Source organism: Haliotis cracherodii, unplaced genomic scaffold, assembly GCF_022045235.1.
Source record: "Haliotis cracherodii isolate W230 unplaced genomic scaffold, xgHalCrac1.p SCAF_11, whole genome shotgun sequence".
In the NCBI taxonomy this organism is placed as follows: Eukaryota; Metazoa; Mollusca; class Gastropoda; order Lepetellida; family Haliotidae; genus Haliotis; species Haliotis cracherodii.
Genome location: NW_027266266.1, coordinates 5,857,841 through 5,878,341, shown reverse-complemented (window position 1 = coordinate 5,878,341; position 20,501 = coordinate 5,857,841). Strand labels below are relative to the sequence as shown.

At 40.1% G+C, this 20,501-nt stretch overlaps 2 protein-coding genes across 3 annotated transcripts; both read left to right on the top strand.

Moving 5' to 3' along the window:
• Positions 1–1,690: 1,690 nt before the first annotated feature.
• On the top strand, positions 1,691–5,648 carry LOC139456043 (sulfotransferase 1E1-like). The gene is made up of 5 exons (XM_071237554.1): positions 1,691–1,862; positions 1,974–2,297; positions 3,006–3,109; positions 3,462–3,648; positions 5,533–5,648. Exons 1-5 carry the CDS (start codon positions 1,691–1,693, stop codon positions 5,646–5,648), a joined length of 903 nt encoding a protein of 300 aa, XP_071093655.1.
• Positions 5,649–15,823: 10,175 nt separating this feature from the next.
• On the top strand, positions 15,824–19,317 carry LOC139456148 (uncharacterized). 2 transcript variants are annotated; one of them, XM_071237695.1, is made up of 4 exons: positions 15,824–16,240; positions 17,683–17,729; positions 18,311–18,759; positions 19,001–19,317. In XM_071237695.1, exons 2-4 carry the CDS (start codon positions 17,692–17,694, stop codon positions 19,300–19,302), a joined length of 789 nt encoding a protein of 262 aa, XP_071093796.1. In that variant the 5' UTR covers positions 15,824–16,240; positions 17,683–17,691; the 3' UTR covers positions 19,303–19,317. The 2 variants fall into 2 exon arrangements, with proteins under 2 accessions (XP_071093796.1, XP_071093795.1); XM_071237694.1 differs by having other exon boundaries at positions 17,256–17,729.
• The last annotated feature ends 1,184 nt before the right edge of the window (positions 19,318–20,501 follow it).

The window sequence follows — 20,501 nt, the reverse complement described above, 5'->3', positions numbered from 1 at the left end:
CCAAAATCAAAACACAATGCAACACCCGGCGTGGACGCAGGTTCGGGTATATGTAGAAAGCCCTGAACAAAACGTCTTAGAAATTTCCTTGACAATGAGCCAGTACCCTGCTACATGATAGATAAAACAAAATGGTACGAAGCTAGTTCAACATCATACCCCATCTACTGTAGTGATAGAAATGACAAATTAAATCAGTATTCGTAATACATCAAAACAAAGTAAATAAGAGCGACAAAGGGATTTCATAATCAATGAAATATTTCAGAAAAGCAGAACCCATTGTGGACTCTCTCTATTGAATTTTCCATATTGCTCTCCATAAATGATTCCGGATATTTACAATACGCAAACGTGTAACAGCAATTATGTTATATTTTGATATTGTTGCATCAATGTTCCTTAATTGAGCACTCGATTTTTTTTAATAAATCATCGAGATAAACATCCCATGTATGCGTCAGCAATTCATTCCCGTCATGTGGTCACATTACTTCTGAACTCCACCGGCAAAGGTCCCTGTCAGCTTTAATTGTCCCCAATGAAATATGTTTCGTCAGATAATCGAGGCTGACTGGCGTTGAGATGTTATGGTTTTGATATAATTTGCTGACAATAGTATACTATAAACACTTGAATTCAAGGTAAGCCTGAAAACATCCTGACAATAGCTGGGATCAATTTACACATCCAGTTTAGCAGTTTTTATTGAAAACAATTTCTGTTTCTGTTGTAATTTGTGTTATTAATCTTCTTTTGTGTGCACGATTCAATATATCCCGTCCACAGACTGGAGCAGTTCACGTGACTAATATAAGAGCATGACGTCGGTTCTCTGCACCAGCACATAAAACTTCAAAAATGATCGCAGATCAGGATGACCAGGAGACTCCTAGGTAAGAGTGAATGAATGTTGTTTAACAGTCTCTAAAATAATCGAGTCTCGACAAGGCAAAGCAGTGACTGAAATCATGAGCAGTGATTCACATCATCGGGTAGGCGACACAATCGGGCAAGTCAAAGGAATAGACCCACGGATTATTAGAAATAAGCAGACTCTTGCGGCAAGCACAGGTTAAACTGGAAATTTATTCTGACCGAGGGTTCCTATGTAACAGTTCACGAATGGTACGCATTGTTAAATGTTTTATGCGGGAAGACTATAAGGGATTGCCAGGGGAGCTAGTTCCTTAATCTAATTCAACAAATCGAACAGTGCAGTTCAAACATGCATTTGCATTTGACGAAAGTATTTTGAGTTTCTGTCTCATGATGTCATATCAGTCACTGATAATAGTATTCTGCCTTTTTCGGAGGGCAAGATCTTAATGTTTAACGAAATGTATAAACAACGAATTAGCCTGAGAAGAGTATACCATTAGTGTATACACGACTTTATACAGTGTACAAATCTGCCGGGCAAGGAATGTATACATTTGAAAATTGGATAAGTACAAAAACTGAACGTGATCAATACGCCGAAAAAAATGCAAATTTAAGGTCAAATACACCACTGTGATAGACGTATCGATTATATCAACATTTCTCATTAGGTTCATTTTTAGCCACCATGTGTGTACTTTCTGTTCTCCGGCAGTTTAGTTTGTTTGATCCGGAGTCAAACTTGAGGAAATGTGACTTTATATATCTAGCTGTAAATACATGACATTTTTTTAGAAAACGTAAAGTTATGGCTGTACTGAAACAAATAGCCAAGGCGACTTTCGTGTATGACGACCTGTGCATCCCGATGCTGCCTCGACTTAGAATAACATGTGACAATCCTACTGAACAGATGAAGAGCATAAAATCAGCCCGGATGTATGAAGATGATATCATCCTTTGTGCGTATCCAAAATCTGGTACGTGGTTATTCCTCATTTTCTAACCTTTGCCATGTCTCTTCCGTTTGTCCGTCATTCCCCAATGCCGCTCATGCACCCTCCTACCTACATAATCAGTACATGTTTCAGGGAATCACTGGCTTTCTCAGGTCCTCCACATGCTAACTCATGGGTCCATTCAATATGCAAGTCCGCTCCTGGCATCAAGATTAATCGAACTGATCAGCAAGAAAGGAATAGACGCACTATCTCCTCCAAGGATCCTTCATACACACCTCCCTCTGCGCATGCTGCCCACACAGGTCGTGGAAAAGAAAATCAAATGTATCCAGATTCTGCGCAATCCAAAAGATGTTTGTGTGTCATATTTTAACCACGCAACAAAGATTGCACCTCCTGATACCTTAGAAGTAGACTTTCCAGAATTTACAGACGTTTTCCTTACAGAAAAATGTGAGTGGATAGCCCTTCTGATTGTTCTTCTCAGGTTACTGTTTCAGCTGTCTTGTAGCTAGCCATACGTTTAAAGGCAGTTGCTCCTATTGACATGAGCAAAAAACAAAAGCATTGTCACAAGGACAAACATTAGATGTCGCTTCGTTAAACTGACGATGAAGATTAACTAACCATGTACATATATGAACAGAAATACCTTTGGTTCACTATATTTGCACAAGTTACGAAATAAGGAAAACTTGGAAACTTGCAAGTAGGGATAAAATGTGTCAAAAAGGCTTATATCATTAGCTTAAAGAAAGACGTAAACGTATTTGGCCCAAGTTGACTCTAATGGATGTAGTTGAAAACAACGCAAATGTATGCAGACTGGTTCATCTCGGGTCAATGAGTTGTTCACTGATCACCGAGCAGTTATCATACATCGTCTGCACCCGTGAGGATCAGATTTAGAATCTGTCGTCACCCCCCACGTTTGCCGGGAGGAGGCAACTAACTGGATAGTGTGGTCAGGCTCGGTTACTGATGCTCACGATGTCAATCATTGGATTGTCTGGTCCAAGCTCAGTTATTTATATATATATATAGCTGGGATACTGCTGTGTGTGGCGATAGACAAGAAACAAAAACGTGTTTGCAGTTTATCCTTCCGAGTGTTACTGGTCATTTTCAATCAAATTTATTTGTAAATGTTAAATGTTTCAGTTCCATATGGGTCCTACTATGACTATTTGTTAACCTGGAAGGCTGACGTATCAAAGTACCCAGACCTGCCGTTTCTCACTATGTTCTATGAGGACATGAAAGTGGTTAGTGTCTGTGTTGGAATTGATATTTTCTGCTACATCGAGTATTCTGGGGAACAAATGATTTTTGCTTTAAGTCAAGGCCACCCAAAATATGATCATGAAGGCAAATTGAATATTTCCGGCCTTAATTTCTATATCTCTTCTTGAAGTAGTATTATTTCGCTAAGTGAGAATAGTAATATTTCAAATATATGCAGTATATAGTTAATCAATTCAAAATTCATATATTGATACAATTTTGTTGACTCAGTTGTTTGAATTATGCCATAGACATAATAGAAATATTTTAATCATTATATTTCGTATGTCTAAATTTTCACCTGTAAGTGATGCATGCATGTTTTACCACCAGGATCCCGTGAAGTGTGTGAAAGACCTTCGTACGTTTCTGGGCCTTAACATCAAAGACACATTCTGTGAGGCTGTAGTGGAGGCGTGCTCTTTTGATAAGCTAAAGATGAAAGAAAGCTTGGGCATCAAAGACGGTGTTTTAGTGGATGTCTGGAAGGAAAATTCAGGAGGTACATTCCACAGGAAAGGTAAGTCCGACGCAAAATATATTATCCTGTTTGGAACCCAGTATTGAGTCTAGATATGAACGCAGGACATTATGGTCCTCAATACAGTTGATTAATTGTGGATGAGGTCCAGGTGTTTGCAGTGTGTGGCCTGACTGATCCTGTGTTATCGCGTCACGTTGCCTGCCACTGCCAAGCACTTTTTGGAATATCTAGAGACATGAATCAACTGCCGGGCAAAAGAACGCATACACTTGAAAGTAGAATTTAACCAAAAATAGTTACAAACCTTATTAAAACGATACTAGGATGAAATCAGTTGTCGAAACACTTCAAACTTACTTCCACTTTTCGGGTACCCGTAACAGGAACGTGCAGAAAAGGTATACAGAGGAATGGATCGTTGCCAAAACATCACAGGTAATAAAAAAGCTCAACAGAGAGGGGGCAGTAGGAATAAGACAAACGAGTGCCGACCACACCCAAATTTGCGTGAAACTTCAACTGTACACGTGGAACAATCGTCAGTCTATTTGAACGTTTAAGAGTGACTGGCAGAGTGAGTGAGTGAGTTTGGTTTTACGCCGCTTTTAGCAATATTCCAGCAATATTACGTCGGGGGACACCAGAAATGGGCTTCACACATTGTACCCATGTCGGGATTCGAACCCGGGTCTTAGGCGTGACGAGCGAACGCTTTAACCACTAGGCTACCCGACCGCCCCAGTGACTGGCAGAACACAGGGCTGGGCAAGATCTTACAGACTACGCGTGACTATGGTACAGGACAACCGGTACTTGCACATTTTGCATTTGAGCAACAGGTTTGTTGCAACGACGAAACTGCAGCAACACTTTGACTATCAGTCGACGCACTCTCCTAACAACGTTTCCGTGTGGCATGTTGTTCATGTCGATTCCCAAATTGAAATAATGTGTTAGCCAAGAAATCGGTCCGTAAAAGAACTTTGTGTGAAACCAACAAACATCCAACAAATGGTATACAATCAACAATTGTATTGCAAAATTAACTAGGTTTACAAATCAATACAAATTACTGCACAGCAATTACAATTGTAGTACACAATAGAGTGGTTGTATAATATTCAATGGCCGTATAAAATGTGAGCAGTGGAAATGACAATGACAAGAATAATAATCACATCACCTTGGCTGAACACCAGGGTGGAAAGGGATTTTCACACGTAAGCTGGTCTCCACTTAAAAAGTCTAGCCAGCTCCAGCACGTTCCACACACTGACAGAATACAGTGTCACTAGAACATCTCAGAATCTTCCAATTGTTTCTATAACATTTAACATCTGTCTATGCTATTCCAGTTTATGGATATTTCGAGCATCTAAATATAAAACCTTCCTCAACACTGCTTACTTTAAATAGTACTACTTTCCCGACAACTCATCATTGTCCAAATACAAGGCCATTAACTTCTGCTGAATCTCAAGAGAAACAATCTAACACAGTTACAATCAATGTTTAACAATATATTAAACTGCCATATAACAACGTATTCGAGTCTACCGCCCATTTCGTGAAATGGACTTGACTAACGATCGAACATTAACGTTGAAGACGTCACTGGGCAAGTTCAGTACAACGCTGGCAGATTTTTGCACAGATTTATCATCACAGAGGGGAACGATTGGCGGAAGGCTACAATGAAGAAGTCCATCCATATGGTGGAGATAGAGTGATTGTTTAGGGAGGAATTTGTGGCAACCAAGGGACGGGACTTGTCGTCATTCGTGGCGTTTAGATGTATAAATGTGCTGACTGATGCAATATTCACTACTTCGCCGTCCTAGTGGGTCTTATGTTATGATTAACATAATATACATAAAAAAACATATTAACTTAAACTATTCGCAGTGTTGTGTGTTTCAGGAGAGGTTGGGGACTGGAAAAACTGGTTCACTGTGGCAGACAGCGAGAGATTTGATGAGAAATGGAATGAGAAGATGAACGGTTCGGGGATCGAATTTTCGTATTCGATTGCATAATTAACCTTGCTTTGAACTGTGATTTTTATGATTTGCTTCCTTGCATATTTAAATAGGTCATCAACATGCATATCATAGGATACGGCACTTTCATTTCTCTAAACAAAATGGACAGTCACGGACATTGTCTTACAATACACCAGTGACGCTGCTTTGTAGCCTTGCAGATAATGCACGCCACTACACGTTACTGTTGAAATACTTACTTACTTTGTGTCAGGTCATAGGTATATAAGTTAGCTAGAATGTTTCTAAGACCGTTTTAACACCATACTACAACGACAGAAGGAATCAAGAATGAGTTACACACCTTGTCAGCTTGTGGGGAATAGAAGCAGGGTCTTCGGCGAACATACATGTACATCAATTAGGCCACCCGTCCTGCTTCATTGGTGTATGAAGAGTCGGAGTGTGGGGTTCTTGCTCGAAAAAAGACGGAATGTGTAAAAACCTTAAAGTTGAAGTCATCCCTTTTGGTCTTGTGGATACTTTATTGTCACTCTGAATCTTCACGCAAAGGTGAAGTGAGGTGAAATAGGCTGACGCGGTGTTTACCGTCGCATGAAAGAAAATTGCACTTATTCAGCGACGTGCTAGGCCACCATGCCGCAGTTTACACAGTATACTGACGAGTTAAAACCCCTTAAAACCGAGTTCCAGGCAGGATAATTACAAGAACCTTTTTCAACGTCGTTTGGTTGGACACGGCCACAGATCACCGACCACCAGTCTCCGGGTATATGTTCCGTCCACAAAACGTGGTCCCTTATGTATATTTCTAAACATGAAACAATTGAAGGGGCTTGGAATCGTACAATTGACTCTGCTTTATTACTTGTTTTATGCAGAGATTCGTATTGGATATTGAAAGGGTTTTGTTGCTTTATTCACTGCTCTCTTGGATTTAAGTGGAAGGGAATTTGCTATTTGACATTTACTGAACGATATCACTGAAGCTTTGTTTTTACTTAGAAGCTTAATTCGAGCAAGTCCGATTCATATTCATAAAGAAACAGATGAACAGGAAGGCGAGCATAATTGGTGTCAACGGTGATGCCTAGTTCCTGCTTAAATTTCCTTCCCACGTATTTCACACATATGTCATCAATGACGAAGTCCAGCATTTCAAATATTGTTTTCTTGGTAAACTTTAGATGACTTTTGTTTTCAAGAAATGAAGGTTTCTTTAAGTTTGCTGTGTTGGATAATGGTTTACAAAGTTGAACAACTCAAATGATTTGAATTTCGTTCTTGTCTGATATTGAATTTGATCTTTTGAGAATCTACATGGTATTATTGTCCACATTGTCTCGAATGCATTCAGTAATATGAAGACAGTCCTTTGATTCGGATTAATTAGAAGTCATATTATGAGGAAAGGTCGTCTAATCATTGAAAAGGAAAAGATCCTGTTAGAAAAGGGAACACTGGGACCATCTAAGCCTTCAAGCCCTGCGTGATACGATGGTATATGATATTGGATTTAACTATGCACTTAGAAGTGGTTAAGATAATCGCTGCCTTAAAGTGGAACAATTCCAGCAAGTGAAAAGCAAAATGAGTTTGTAAACTCTACTCGAGACTGATGGTACTCCGTCCCACCCACTGAACAAAAGACTGTCAATGACTGTAGTCTGTAGTGCTGCTGGATTTGATGGTAGGTATCAGTTGTTATTATATTATCTTGTTTCCTAATCATATCTCTTCAATAATCCTGATTTGTTTAGAGCAATATCCTACATCGTATTTGTAACAGTATTCCGGCTTATGTTATGTTATGCAAGAACAAGAAGTTCTCCGGCAGTTAATAAACTTCGTGTTTAAATGAAAACGGTGTTTGTTCTTGGAACCCACAAAACTACAACTGGAAACATGGTGGCAGCGTAGGGAAGAGCTTGAAATAAGTTTTCTTAGATAAATAATGACATTTATCTAACTTTCTAACTCTCTGCAGTACTTTTCTGAGTGAAAACTCCCGAACTTTCTAATCTGTTCAGTTGTCGATCAACGTGATCGGAAATCGTGAATCGGAATTTCTTTGTGATAAATAGTGATTATTTATCGAAGTATAGACATTCTCTAAGAAGATTAGATATATCCTGAAGAATTATGCCTTTGATCAGATATATCTTTGATCTATTAACGTCTAAAACGTCTCTAAATTGCCATAGAAATGTCAAATTCTGGTGAGTGAGTGAGTGAGTATGGTTTTACGCCGCTTTTAGCAATATTCCAGCAATATCACGGCTGGGGACACCACAAATGGACTTCACACATTGTACCCATGTTGGGAATTGAACCTGGGTCTTCGGCATGACGAGCGAACGCTTTAACCACTAGGCTACCCGACCGCCCCCAAATTCTGGTGAAAATTCTTCTTATGAAATGGAAGCCACAGAGGGCGCACCTGCACCTAACCAAGCAAATAATCAGTTCTTAAACTCTATCCACATTACGGCACCCGATTCGCTTAAATTAGCAGACAATGCAGTCACAAATTGGACGTTATGGAAGCAAATGTGGGGACACTGTTGTGTCATTTCAAGATTGAATGAACAGATTTGTGGTGCAGATTACTTCAAGTCTTTGTTAATTTCCACTATGGGAAAGGAAGGGTTACAAATTTACAATGGTTGTGACCCATCTGACACAGATTCTGCTAAAAGCATTATTGATAAACTTGACTTGCACATTCTCGGAGAATGTAATGAAACGTTTGAGAGATACAAATTCAACACTCGAACGCAGCAGCCAGATAAAAACGTAGACTCTTATGTTGCAGATGCTAGCCAAAACATGTAACTTTTGTGAATGTTTTAGAGATTCGTTAATCAGAGAAAGGGTAGTTTTAAGGATCATGAGACTTTTACGAGAGAGAAATCTCACACTTGCTAAGTGGATTGAAATTTGTAGAAGGTATGAAAACACAGCATCACAACTAAAGCATATTTCAAGTGATCAAACAGCAGATGTAAACCAAATCACACATAGACGATCAAACATAAACTTCACAAGAAAATATAAGAGAAACAATCACAGTCAATCACAACAATCAAAGCATAGTGACAATTCTAGTAGGAAATTCTCACAAGCTCAAGCAACAAAATCACAAACATGCAAATTCTGTGCACGTGATCACCCATTCAAGAAGGGACTTTACACGTCTGTATTGACCCAATATCTCTAAACGAGGCTCTGCAAAGAGAGAGATATCATCTCCCGACAATAGAAGATGCTCTCCCAGAACTTTCTAAAGCAAGAGTCTTAAGTGAGGTGGATCTAACCAGTGGATACTAGCATTGTGTTCTCGACAAAGAGAGAAGTCATATGACTACAGTGATAACACCCTTCGGCAGGTATCAATGTTTGAGATTACCATTCGGTACAAAAGTTAGCTCTCGAATATTCCAGAGAATGCTGAACCAGAATCTGGAAGGTCTGAATGGTGTCATCAATGTGGCAGATGATATCCTCATTCATGGACAGTCTGACGATGACCATGAAGGCAATCTTCAACAGTTGCTAGAAAGATGCAGTAAACACAACAAGGACAAATGTTGTTTCAAATTTGACCATGTTGAATTTCCGGGCTATGAGAATCACAACATAAGGTCTAAAGCCAGATAAAAAGAAAGATGAAGCACTTCTGTAAATGGAAACTTCAACTGATGTTGAGGCAGTCTGCAGACTACAAGGGTCTGTTAACTATCTCTCAAGATTTCTCTCTATGATCTCCGCCGTGATGGAACCACTACGTCGACTAACCCACAAAGAGGTGAAGTGGGAATGGGGAGAAGAACGGGAACAGGCAATGACATCAATCAAAATGTTTGTGACAGAAGCACCAATTCTCAGATACTATGACCCAAAATTGAACCTGCAGATTGAATGTGATCCCTCAAGCACTGGCCATGGAGCTGCTTTGCTACAAGAAGGCAAACCAGTGGCCTATGCAAGTAGAGCCCTGACAGACACTGAGTGTTTAGCCATAGTTTTCTCACTAGAGAAAATCCACCAGTCTACATTCGGGCACACCACTCATGTCTTCTCAGACCACAAACCTCTTGAAGCAATAATGAGAAAACCATTACACAAAGCTCCAAAACAACTACTGTCAATGATGCTCCGACTCCAGTAATACGACATAGAAGTGGATTATCTGCGAGGAAAAGAGATATATATCTCAGACATGATGTCTAGAGCCTATGTCAATTCTGTGTCTCAACTCACACATGTAGACCTGTTCTCCTCAATAAATGCTGTGAGCCATCTGAGAGTCAACTCAGAGAGACTGACTAAGTTTCGTAAGGTGACAAGGATGGACACTACAAGGAGTCAAGTTAAGCCATGTTTCTCATATCAATATGAATTACCTCTCCATGACGCACTGATCTTCAAGGGGGAAGAGATAGTAGTTCCCAAGAGTTCCAGTCCAGCAGCCCTAGCCCATCTACACTCCTCTCACCTTGGCAAAGAAAGTATGCTCAGGGGAGTTCAGGAGTGTATCTTCTGGTCTGGGATGACAGACCAGATAAAGTAGATCACTGAAACATGTGAGGCATGTCAAAGCTATACAAATAGTCATCAGAAAGAGACTCTGATGCCAATAACAGCTGATTTCCCCTGGGGAAATTGTAGGTGTGGATTTCTTTACATGGGAACAAAACGAATATCTCCTGACAGTTGACTATTTCAGCAATTTCTTGGAGGTTGATAAACTCATCACAACGACCTCCGCTGAAGCAGCATTTTGCCAGAAACGGAACTCCAAGCAAAATCATCTCTGACAACGGTCCATAGTTTGTATCCAAGTACTTTTCCAAGTTCTGTAAAACATGGGACATTGAGCACTAGTGATAGTACTAATTGATATTTCTGACTGAGTTTTCCCTAAGTAACATACTTGCCCTTTTTTATACTGAGCAACAAAAGTTCCTGAGACATTGAATAAGATTTAATGCAAAATTATTGGGTTTTTTAAACAATTTCGGTTTGCAACAGATAAAAGACTCCTGTAAAATGGTTTACTTTGCCATACTGACTTCAGAAAATGCGTGATTTCATTTAAAAAAAACATGAACATGCCAAAATGTCAATTTACAAATCAATAGGGTGTGTGTCCACCTTTGGTTGCGATGCAAGCAACACATCTTCGTCTCATAGAATGGACCAGGCGTCGCACAAAGTCCTGTGGGACCTGTCCATATCTGCTGGAGCATGTTTCAAAGTTCCTGGAGTGGAACACTTGGTTGACGTCGAAAGCGCCGATCCATCTTATGTTCGATGGAATTTTCGTTTGTTTTTCTCAGGTGAACAATTAACTTGCTGTTACATGTGTTTGCGACCCGTGCCACCGGTGGGGCAGGATATGCTCACCTTTTCGCGAAAACCTTGTGTCATCACCCATGTGTAGTGATTCATAAAAAGACAATCGGACAACAGACTTCTGGAAAGAGTTTTGTCCTTTTTATTATTATACTTCAAGCAAATGTAAAACATCCACGTTGTCTTTATTGATGGTGCGCCCTTCTGTGTGTATCACTCCCCCCACTAAATGAATAATTGTTTTGGAAATGGTAGTTGCATTCATGTTTATTTTTGGTAGACCACCTCCATGGTCTAGTGGTAGAGCATCCGCCCGGAGAGCGGAAGGTCCGGGGCTCGATCCCCAGCCGCGTCATACCAAAAGATGTTAAAAGATGGTACTTGGTGTTACCCTGTCTGGCGCTCGGCATTAAGGGGCTAAAACAAGGACTGGTCGGCTTGGAGTCCGGACTAGTACAAGCAGCCACACACAAACGCGCGCGCGCGCATGCACGTCGCTATATAAGTACAATAATCTTGGACGCGACGTAAAACCCCATTTCACCTCAGCTCAAACCACAATGTCGTGCTGTTGTTTATATACTCACACGCAAAAGAAACGCAAAAAATGGAACAACGTGGGGTCTGATCACTTGGTCGATATACCGCTGAGCAGTGACGCCGTGTCCCCGACCTTGACCAACATTCAGAAAGCACATGGGTCCAAGTCTCGCATTAAGTCCAGTTCCTGCCCATATCATGACGCTAGGTCCACCCCATGGATCCCTTTCCACAACGTTTCTGTCAGCAAAACGATCACCTCGACGCCGCCAAATTCTGACTCTTCCATCGTGCTGGTCGGCGACATCTGAAGTTGTTGGAACAGAGACGTCTGATCACAGTGTCCCGGCTAATGTGTCAATTATGTGTTCCTATGGTCTGTCAAGCACTTTCACCACTTGCAGTTAGGAACGGATGTCGCTGGTGTTGACGGGTAATCTGCCGATCTTGTCGAGGTGTAGTGACCCTAGGACGACCGCTCCGAGGAAGGTCATCTATGGTCTTGTAGCATTGTATCGATGCAGGAGACGGTAAATTGTGGTTATGTTAACGTTGAAATGACGGGCAACATCTGGGACAGACTCTGCAGCTTCCAAACGTCCGATAGCCTGGTTTCTCTGAATTTGAGTTAGGGGTTGCATTGTTGACGACGGAGTGGTAGGTCCAAGATTCGGCCACAGTTTTATACCCACTACAGTTTGTGACAGTTCATTCATTTTCGATTTCGCGAGAAATGGGTGCATGATACCCACATATTCATTGAAATGGTGCGTTTTGGCGATTCGTTTTTTATGTTGCGTTTTTACTCGGGGCTTCAAAAATGCAACCAAAAATATTGATAACACAATCAGGCTTCACTTGCGTTTCTTTTGCGTGTGAGTATATATTGTTAAACAGCACTCATACTTCAGTCATGATTTCATATAATTTCTGTCACTGTTCATACATAGATAATTTCACCTTAGTGTCTTTGGATATCACATGTATCAACACGAGTTGACAAAGGTGGAAAAATTCCGAGGTTTGCCAAGGAGTTTTTCCACCTTTGTCAACGAGTGATGATATATTTAATATTGGATCACCCAATATCATTCTTAAATCAGTAGAAATCGCTTGATCTCACCCAAGAGATATCTCCTGTGGGAACCAGTTTTGGATGACGACACTGCTCATTCTCCAAGTTTTGCACAATCACCATGTATGTCTGCACTTATACATTCCGGGATGACTCAAATGACTTGCAACACATATAGGACACATTACCAGTGTAGCTGAACCCCATGGCATTCCGGCTGATTGACTGGGATGTCAGGCTCGGTGAATTGCGGGTTATCGTTTCCGAGGCGTGGACTGTCGTCTGGTTCATTATTTACAGGCCGCCATCCATAACTCTTCGCTGTAACAAGGCACAGTGTGGTTGATGCTTGGAAGATATTATATCATATTTATGTTGGCTTCCCCACCAATAGTGTGAATCACAGGTATGGATTTCTGTTGAACTGATGTAGGTTTCCCCACCAGTGGTGTGACTAACAGGTATGAAATCCCATTGTATTTATGTGGGCGTCCCTACCGCCGAATGAGGAGGGCAATTAACTGGACATTTCACCATGACTTCTGCATAGAATTTGAATTTAAAATATTCATATTCAATACTTTGTCTAATGCAATGATTATCAAGTTATGTCGGGATGAGAGGAGTGAATGTACTCACCACTATCGGGTATTCCAGGTTGCGTGTGTATATTCAAATCAGGCTCAGTAAAACAAGTTTCTGTCATAATAGGTAATGATCCAACATTCTACCATGACATTGATGAATGCTTAATTCTGATTGGTTAAAAAGCGGTTTCCTTTATGCTACAGAAACCCCTTTCAAATATATTAAGCCTTTTCACAAAAAACGTGCGTATGAATAGATGGATAGCCTACATATCGATTCATAGAAAATGGCAGTGTTGGCTGTCGATCGATCACCCCCATATGAACTGTAAAACATATCTATATTTCCTCTAATACACGCAGGGTCTCTAATACCAGCCAGGTCTCTAATACACGCCGAGTCAAAGGCCTCTCGCGAAATTAATAGACAGCGTAGTGTCAAATAGAGGAAATACGGTAGTTTGATATCGGATGATTGGGGCGTTCTGACTGCTTCGATGATGACATTGAAAGATTTAACGAAGGCATATATTTTGCATACAAATGAAATGTTTATGAAACTGTTAGAGAAATGTTCTATGGTGACCAGAATCGGAACAATTTAAGCTATTTCCTCATTGAAACAACCGACAATGAAAGTAAAATAGATCTATAACATTATACAAGATTGTTTGAAAAAACTTTATTCATGACAACATGTTGTTTACAAACCTTTTTCTGATCAATTTCCGTTGCCATCTCCTTCAACCAGGAGGGGATTTGAAAGTCCATCAGAAAACACTCCCCTTCAAAAGTCCACGAAAACAATGTCCCAACTGTAGTGACAGCTTATCAAACTTGATTAAATTCATTTCAGAACAGCACAATTAAGAAAATCATACACGATCCACTATTTCTGGGACACAGATGTCTAAGTTCTGTCACTATTTGGCTTTGGATCCATGAAATCTTGAAATTAATAGGTCACACCATGCAGATTCCTCGTTTCAAAATATCTGGCTCATCTGCAGCCTAAAAAGCGGCTGTTCAGTCATACTCAGTCACATAGGTAATCACATGGATGTACAAGCAGGCTCAATCAATCCCAGATAATCTACATGTTAATGTTGAACCACATTATAGATCGGGGTTGTCATTCCGCTTCTTTCTTTAACTCACTACGGAGAATGTAAACACTGATTGCCAGCCATTGACAGCTGTGAGGTGTGAGTTACCGTGATGTAGGTCAAGTTCTGCCACATCCAAGTTCGGGGTGGAGAGGCATTTATTTATTTTTTATCATTGTTTACTGGGGGTAATTACTAACTAACTAATAACACTTACACATGTTAAATGTATAATAAAATCTTAGTTCATAAAGTTTGCTGTAGAAATATATTCGTTTAGCATTTTAAAACCTTTTTCTATTACCCGTCACCCCTACAATAGAAATGATGGCATGTTCGATTTCCAAGAAATGACCGCTCTCACAAAATTCCGAGAAATGACAGTCAGTCCACAGTGTACAACAGTGTACAAACAGTTTGGCGGAAAGTAAAACATCTCTCTTTGGACTAAGTTAGGAGTGTTACTTGTCGACTTCTTTTGAAAAACTATGTGTTTTGAACACTTATTATGAACTAATCACGACTATGGTGTTTTTTTAATCTTGATCTTTAGTAATAATTATTACATATATGACTACATGTGACCACTTTTCGGAATGTTCTAAGATTGCGGACCTGTGTTACAGGGTTGCAAGAGAGCACCGTTTTCAAAGCGTTGTTCCCGTCATGGTAGAATGGAGATAAACCTACTAAAGCACTCGGTTCAAAATTAAAATTAAGAGGTATCTACTCTACAGTGGGACTACATCAAATTTCAAAACACAGAGGGTTTATCTCCTAATTTCATAATAAGTAGTACATTCATGAGAAATGTATGACCTTGCAGAAGATTACTAATTCAATACTAGTTATGACTAAACACACTCATCTGTTCACCAAGTGATATTTTAAACCTAGCGTGATAGACTTCAATTCAACAGGTCCTGTTTCATTTAAAGTGATTGATCACCCCTCCACAATAAACTTGTCCAAACGGTAAGATAACATTCAACAAAACATGATTATGATCTATTTAAAGCATGGGATTTACCTGGCTAAACATAGACTTGGTATTTCACAACAGCTTGCAATGAGCTTCTTATCAGTACACGTCGGCCTATACGTACCACGTGAAGCTCATTAAACAGTCAGAATTGGTGACAGCTGGGGCGGTGCAGTCAAATTCGTATTTGACACAGAGGCAATGGTTTCTACTATTAGGCGGAACCGTTATCAGATTTAGTAATATTATTCTCTTACATCAATATGCATGAAATTCAGGGAGAGAGATAACAACTAAAGTAAGTAGAAAAGTAAAGAAAGTTTCACCTGCTTTAAACAATCAAATCAATATGCTAGTCCTCTGATATCAAATCAGTTCGACAATGTGATTCATGTGTTCTATTTTAATCGTAGTTGGTATTTCCACTGACGTAATGATCACCTGACAAGTATGGAGTTCATAGGGTTATTGCGCAGTTAATTATTACATAAAGCCAAATGTCCGTTGGCGGGGCATTATTTCCAGATTGTGTATACAATTGGCCTCTCTACTATGAAGAAGTGGTTGGTGGTTTAAACCTCAGGGATGTGTAATGCGTCAAGTGCAAATGGCACAGGTAGACATACAAGTAGACAGTCCTTCTACTTAGATCAGCCAGCCGTTTGCCGCTGACTAGCTTCAAGAGAGTGAAAATGAAAGCAGAAAGTGTCAGTCTTTCTTGTCAGTACAGAGCCTCTGCACATCCAAGACTTCTGCAGTCCCTCCTCGTGGGAACCACGGTAACTGTTACCTTGCGGTATCAGGCTAAACTGTAGGGGATCGGGGAGCAGCATGAGCCCCTAGGGGTTGTGTGTAGGCCCACTGGACGTTGGACACGCCCTACCACAACTCCAATCATGTCCCATCTATGGGTCAAATAGAAAACTTTAGCATCGACGTTACCTAACGGTGCATCATATGTGAAGAATGTGCGACAAGTAAGTTTTACCTTTTACTTCATGGTCAAGTAAGCTGCATTCGTTATGTTGTCTCTTTGTTTAAAATTTGCTATTTGGTCGCGAGCATTATGAAACTATTGTTGTGTTTAGAATGTTGTTTTAAAATAAACAATATGGCCTTCATGGAATGATCATGCTGAAAAGCATTTATAACCCACTAAGCAATTTAATTCTATGTTGAACACCGCTATATCAAACAAGCTTAATCTTAATCCAAGTGGCATTTGTGAGGAAGCGTGGTAACCATACTTATCGATACATCTATGTCTGCAAAGGTTCAGGACAACTAATAAAAAATGAAAACAACTGTCATCTTAAGTATACTGAGAAAACAGTATGTGAAATCATGGGATGGGCATTAAGGCAAGAAGTATGCTTGGCCATGGGGACCGCTTGTGCTTCCTTCATTGTTGATATGTTGTTTTATTCATATGAATCTGTATTTCTGTTCGGATTGGCAAAATGTAAACATGGCAAAATGGCTAAGAAGTTTAAATTATGCTTCAGCTATATCGATGACCATATATCGTTGAAAAGGTAATTCCATTCCATTGAATTACCCACAGGACATTGTCATCCCTGCAGAAAAAATAACTGAGTTATTTGAAATCCTTTAGTTACAAGGACGTTATTTGAAATGCATGTGTGTATAAAATACTAGTCAACTTCCCAGATAACATTTGTAAGTGTTTGCTAAGAGTACTGCTTTGTAACATTGTCAATATAACTACAAGAATAGCATAGTTACATAGGAAACGTGATTGATATAGTGTCCCATATTGTTCGCACAACACACAAAAACGCGCGTCAAGCACTCACAGTTCAGTTGGCAACTGACAGACTTCTACTGATAAAGGTTCCAAAGTGCATTGATACTCGCATATGTCACATGAAAATAAACTTGATACATTCATAGAATAAAAACGCCCTCATTGACATTATACATGTATGCGAATTATCGTCAACTTGTAATTCTCATCTATCTTTCTTTCAGAAATGTGCGTTCAACGTCTTGTTGCGAAGAGGTGAAAAGAAATTGTTCGAGTTCGGAAGGAAGTTCATGAGACGGCCAAGACATATATACACCATTCGTCCACCCACAGACTAAAAGAAATAAAGACCATAGAATGATTTTAATTAATTTAATTAAATAGGGTCCACCCAACTGAACCAGAGTAAAGCCCCATACAATTGAAGACTAAGACAGACGGTTGAACTTTAGGTGTATTATAGGCCGACAAGCCATAATATGTTTCGGTAATTTCGACTTCGCGAACGAAAATTAGGGAATTTGAGACTTCGCAGGTTGGTTGTACTGTTTGTTTTTGTTCCAGAGGTGATGGCAGATTAGGAAACACGAACACGTGGGTTAGAAAAGATTTTGCAAATGTTGTAATATCTTCTGCATTATTCTGTTTCAGAACAAACTAATGCCGGTACAGTTTATGATTTCAACGGCTGAGTTCTTGTACGTAATAAAGCTATAGCACAGCTATGTCTGTTTAATCATAACTGTATCATAATAATCCCCTTTCCGGGTTCGAATAGGTCCCTTGGAACCCATACTGGTCGTAAGAAGAGACCAAATGGATTGGAAGGTCAGGCTTGTCGACATGGTTGAGTCAGTGTCATGTTTCGACGGCGTGGATCTTTGATTATAATACCATTCACTAGATTTCACTACACGCATAATGGATTCTTATTATTAAGCGACTATGCTTGTCGTAAGAGGCGACAAACGGGATCGGGTGGTCAGGCTCGCTGACTTGTTTGAGGCATGTAATCGTATCCCAAATGCGTGGATCGATTCTCATGATGTCAATCACTGGATTGTCGGGTCCAGTTGTTATTACAGAGTGTCGTCATGTAGCTTGGATATTGCTGAATGTGGCGATAAACAACAAATAAACAGCAATAAAGTATAACTTGGGTCATATTTAAAATTGTGCCAATTACATATATTGTTTGCATAATGCAAATGCGGAATAACATATACATTCAGCTTGTTACAAACTGTTCTCACAATTTGGACTTATGTGTATTTTGCAGAACCGCTCATACACCATTGCATACAAGAGCAAAGGCGTACCTGTGTTCGATCTTGGCCCATTGGAAGAGATTCGGTTTTGGAATTATGTTTCTGTTCGACATCACAGAAACAAGGAAAACAAAGAAAACTGAACTGATGCGCATTGAGCAGGGGTTCAGAAGAATCGAAACGAATTGTTCCCCAAGTATTCCACTTGAGGACAAGGCAGTTATTAAGATAATACCTACTGGAAGCTTAACATATCAAGAGAGATATCCCAGAAAATGCTGTCAGCTCCGATTCAATAAAAATGCATCTACAAATTGCACACCACTGATGTTCGCAAAACGACCACGTAATCAATGTATTAGTGTAATAGTATTTGAGGATGCGAACAAGCGAGTTATTCACTCATTTCCTCTAGGCGAACTTGACGTCGAACAGGGCTCAAGAAGTAATCCGAATAGAGGTGGGTAACTTTATCAGTGTATTAAGGCAAAGGTTTTGTCAAATTTGGTTTCGTTTAAAACAAACAGCGAGTGGATATATCATATCAATGTTGCGACGTGAATAAATTATACAGTTTTAATACTCTTGGCCAGCATTCACTATCTTGCCTTACTAATTTGTTCAGATAGCATCTTTGTTTTATGCTATTAAGTCCGTTCATGTTTGCCTTAACGCTAATATACTGTTGCTTGTCTTTTCAGAGCACCCGACACTGTCCGATAAAAGCTTGTTGGCTCTTTTGCGACGCTTGGCCGAGTCTGACTGGCAGCTTGTTGCAATAGGGCTGGGATTTACGTATGTAGAAGTATCCAGGATCTGGGAAGGACACAATGCCATCGTGAGTCCAGGATATTCAATGCTGCAGATGTGGAAGGCGAAACGATCCGGCGGCACCGATGATGCGATGCTTGATGCATTAGAATCAGCATTGAGATGTAAAGAACTCACTGACATTGCAGAACGACTAGCAGATGCGAGGAGAAAGAAAATGTGCTTTGAATAACAAGCATTCCCATTTCTATTAACATAATCAACGTAACGGAAAATTATTATGTAAAAGTTGATGTAAAGAAGTTGATAATATATCAAATGATCGATGTTAATTGATAAGTTTTACTTTATTTACTTTCTCTGTGTGTTTTGTGTTTTGTGTCATGTAGATATTTCTCAGTGAATATTAATTAAGCGATTCGGATCTTTTTGTAATACTTTGAAGAATCTACAATCATAAGATAAATTTGTAGAATTTATGAAACCTTATGTTCACAGACGTGTAAATACATATTCGTATATCCCTTGCGAAAGTATATTCACTGCAGGACAGTATTGACTCCTGCATATAATTTACGGTGACCAACTATCCGAACTACTCTTAGTTGTGTTTCTGTACAGAGCAAGCAGTGTTTACTCCGCATGTGTACTGAAGATACGCACATGAATGTTTCAGTGAGTGAGTGAGTTAATATGGTTTTATCTCGCTATATATATCACTGCAGGGAAGAAAGGAACTTCACATCTTGCACCCATGTTGGAAATCGAACTCGGACTTCGGGGTAACGAGGGTACGTTTTACCCACTTCCCCACGACCACGAGTGTTTGAAGGGACTGTTCCAGCATGGCAAACCACCTGAGAGGACATGCCTCAGCTCTGGGTTTGCTTGTTTGTTTGTTGGTTGGTTGGTTGTTTAATGCCGCACTCAGCGATATGGCCAGACAATCCAGTGATTGACAACATGAGCATCGATCCACGCAACTGGTATCGATGACATGCATCAAGCATGTCAGCGAGCCTGACCACCCGATCCCGTTAGTCGCCTTTTACGACAAGCATAGTCGCCTTGTACGGCAAGCATGGGTTTCAGAAGACCTTTTCTACCCAGGATCTTGCGGCGCCTTAGACAATAGACGGTGCCCCCGATATCTTTAGAAATATTTACTATGTCAAGGGTACGGTCAGGATTTGATTTTGAGCGAGTGTTTTAGTTAAAAGCCATTTTAAACAGTGTTACACCAATATCACGGCGCGTCAGCTTGTGGGATGGAATCCCAAAGTGATACAAGCCTCAGACGTTTACCACTTTGGTAACACCAATGAGCACAGGTATGGTGCTGACATACCTAGAAACATAATGAGGGCTAATATGGGATCCGATACCACGATACTAGGGGACGCAACTCTGTACAGCGAATTTCGACGGGTC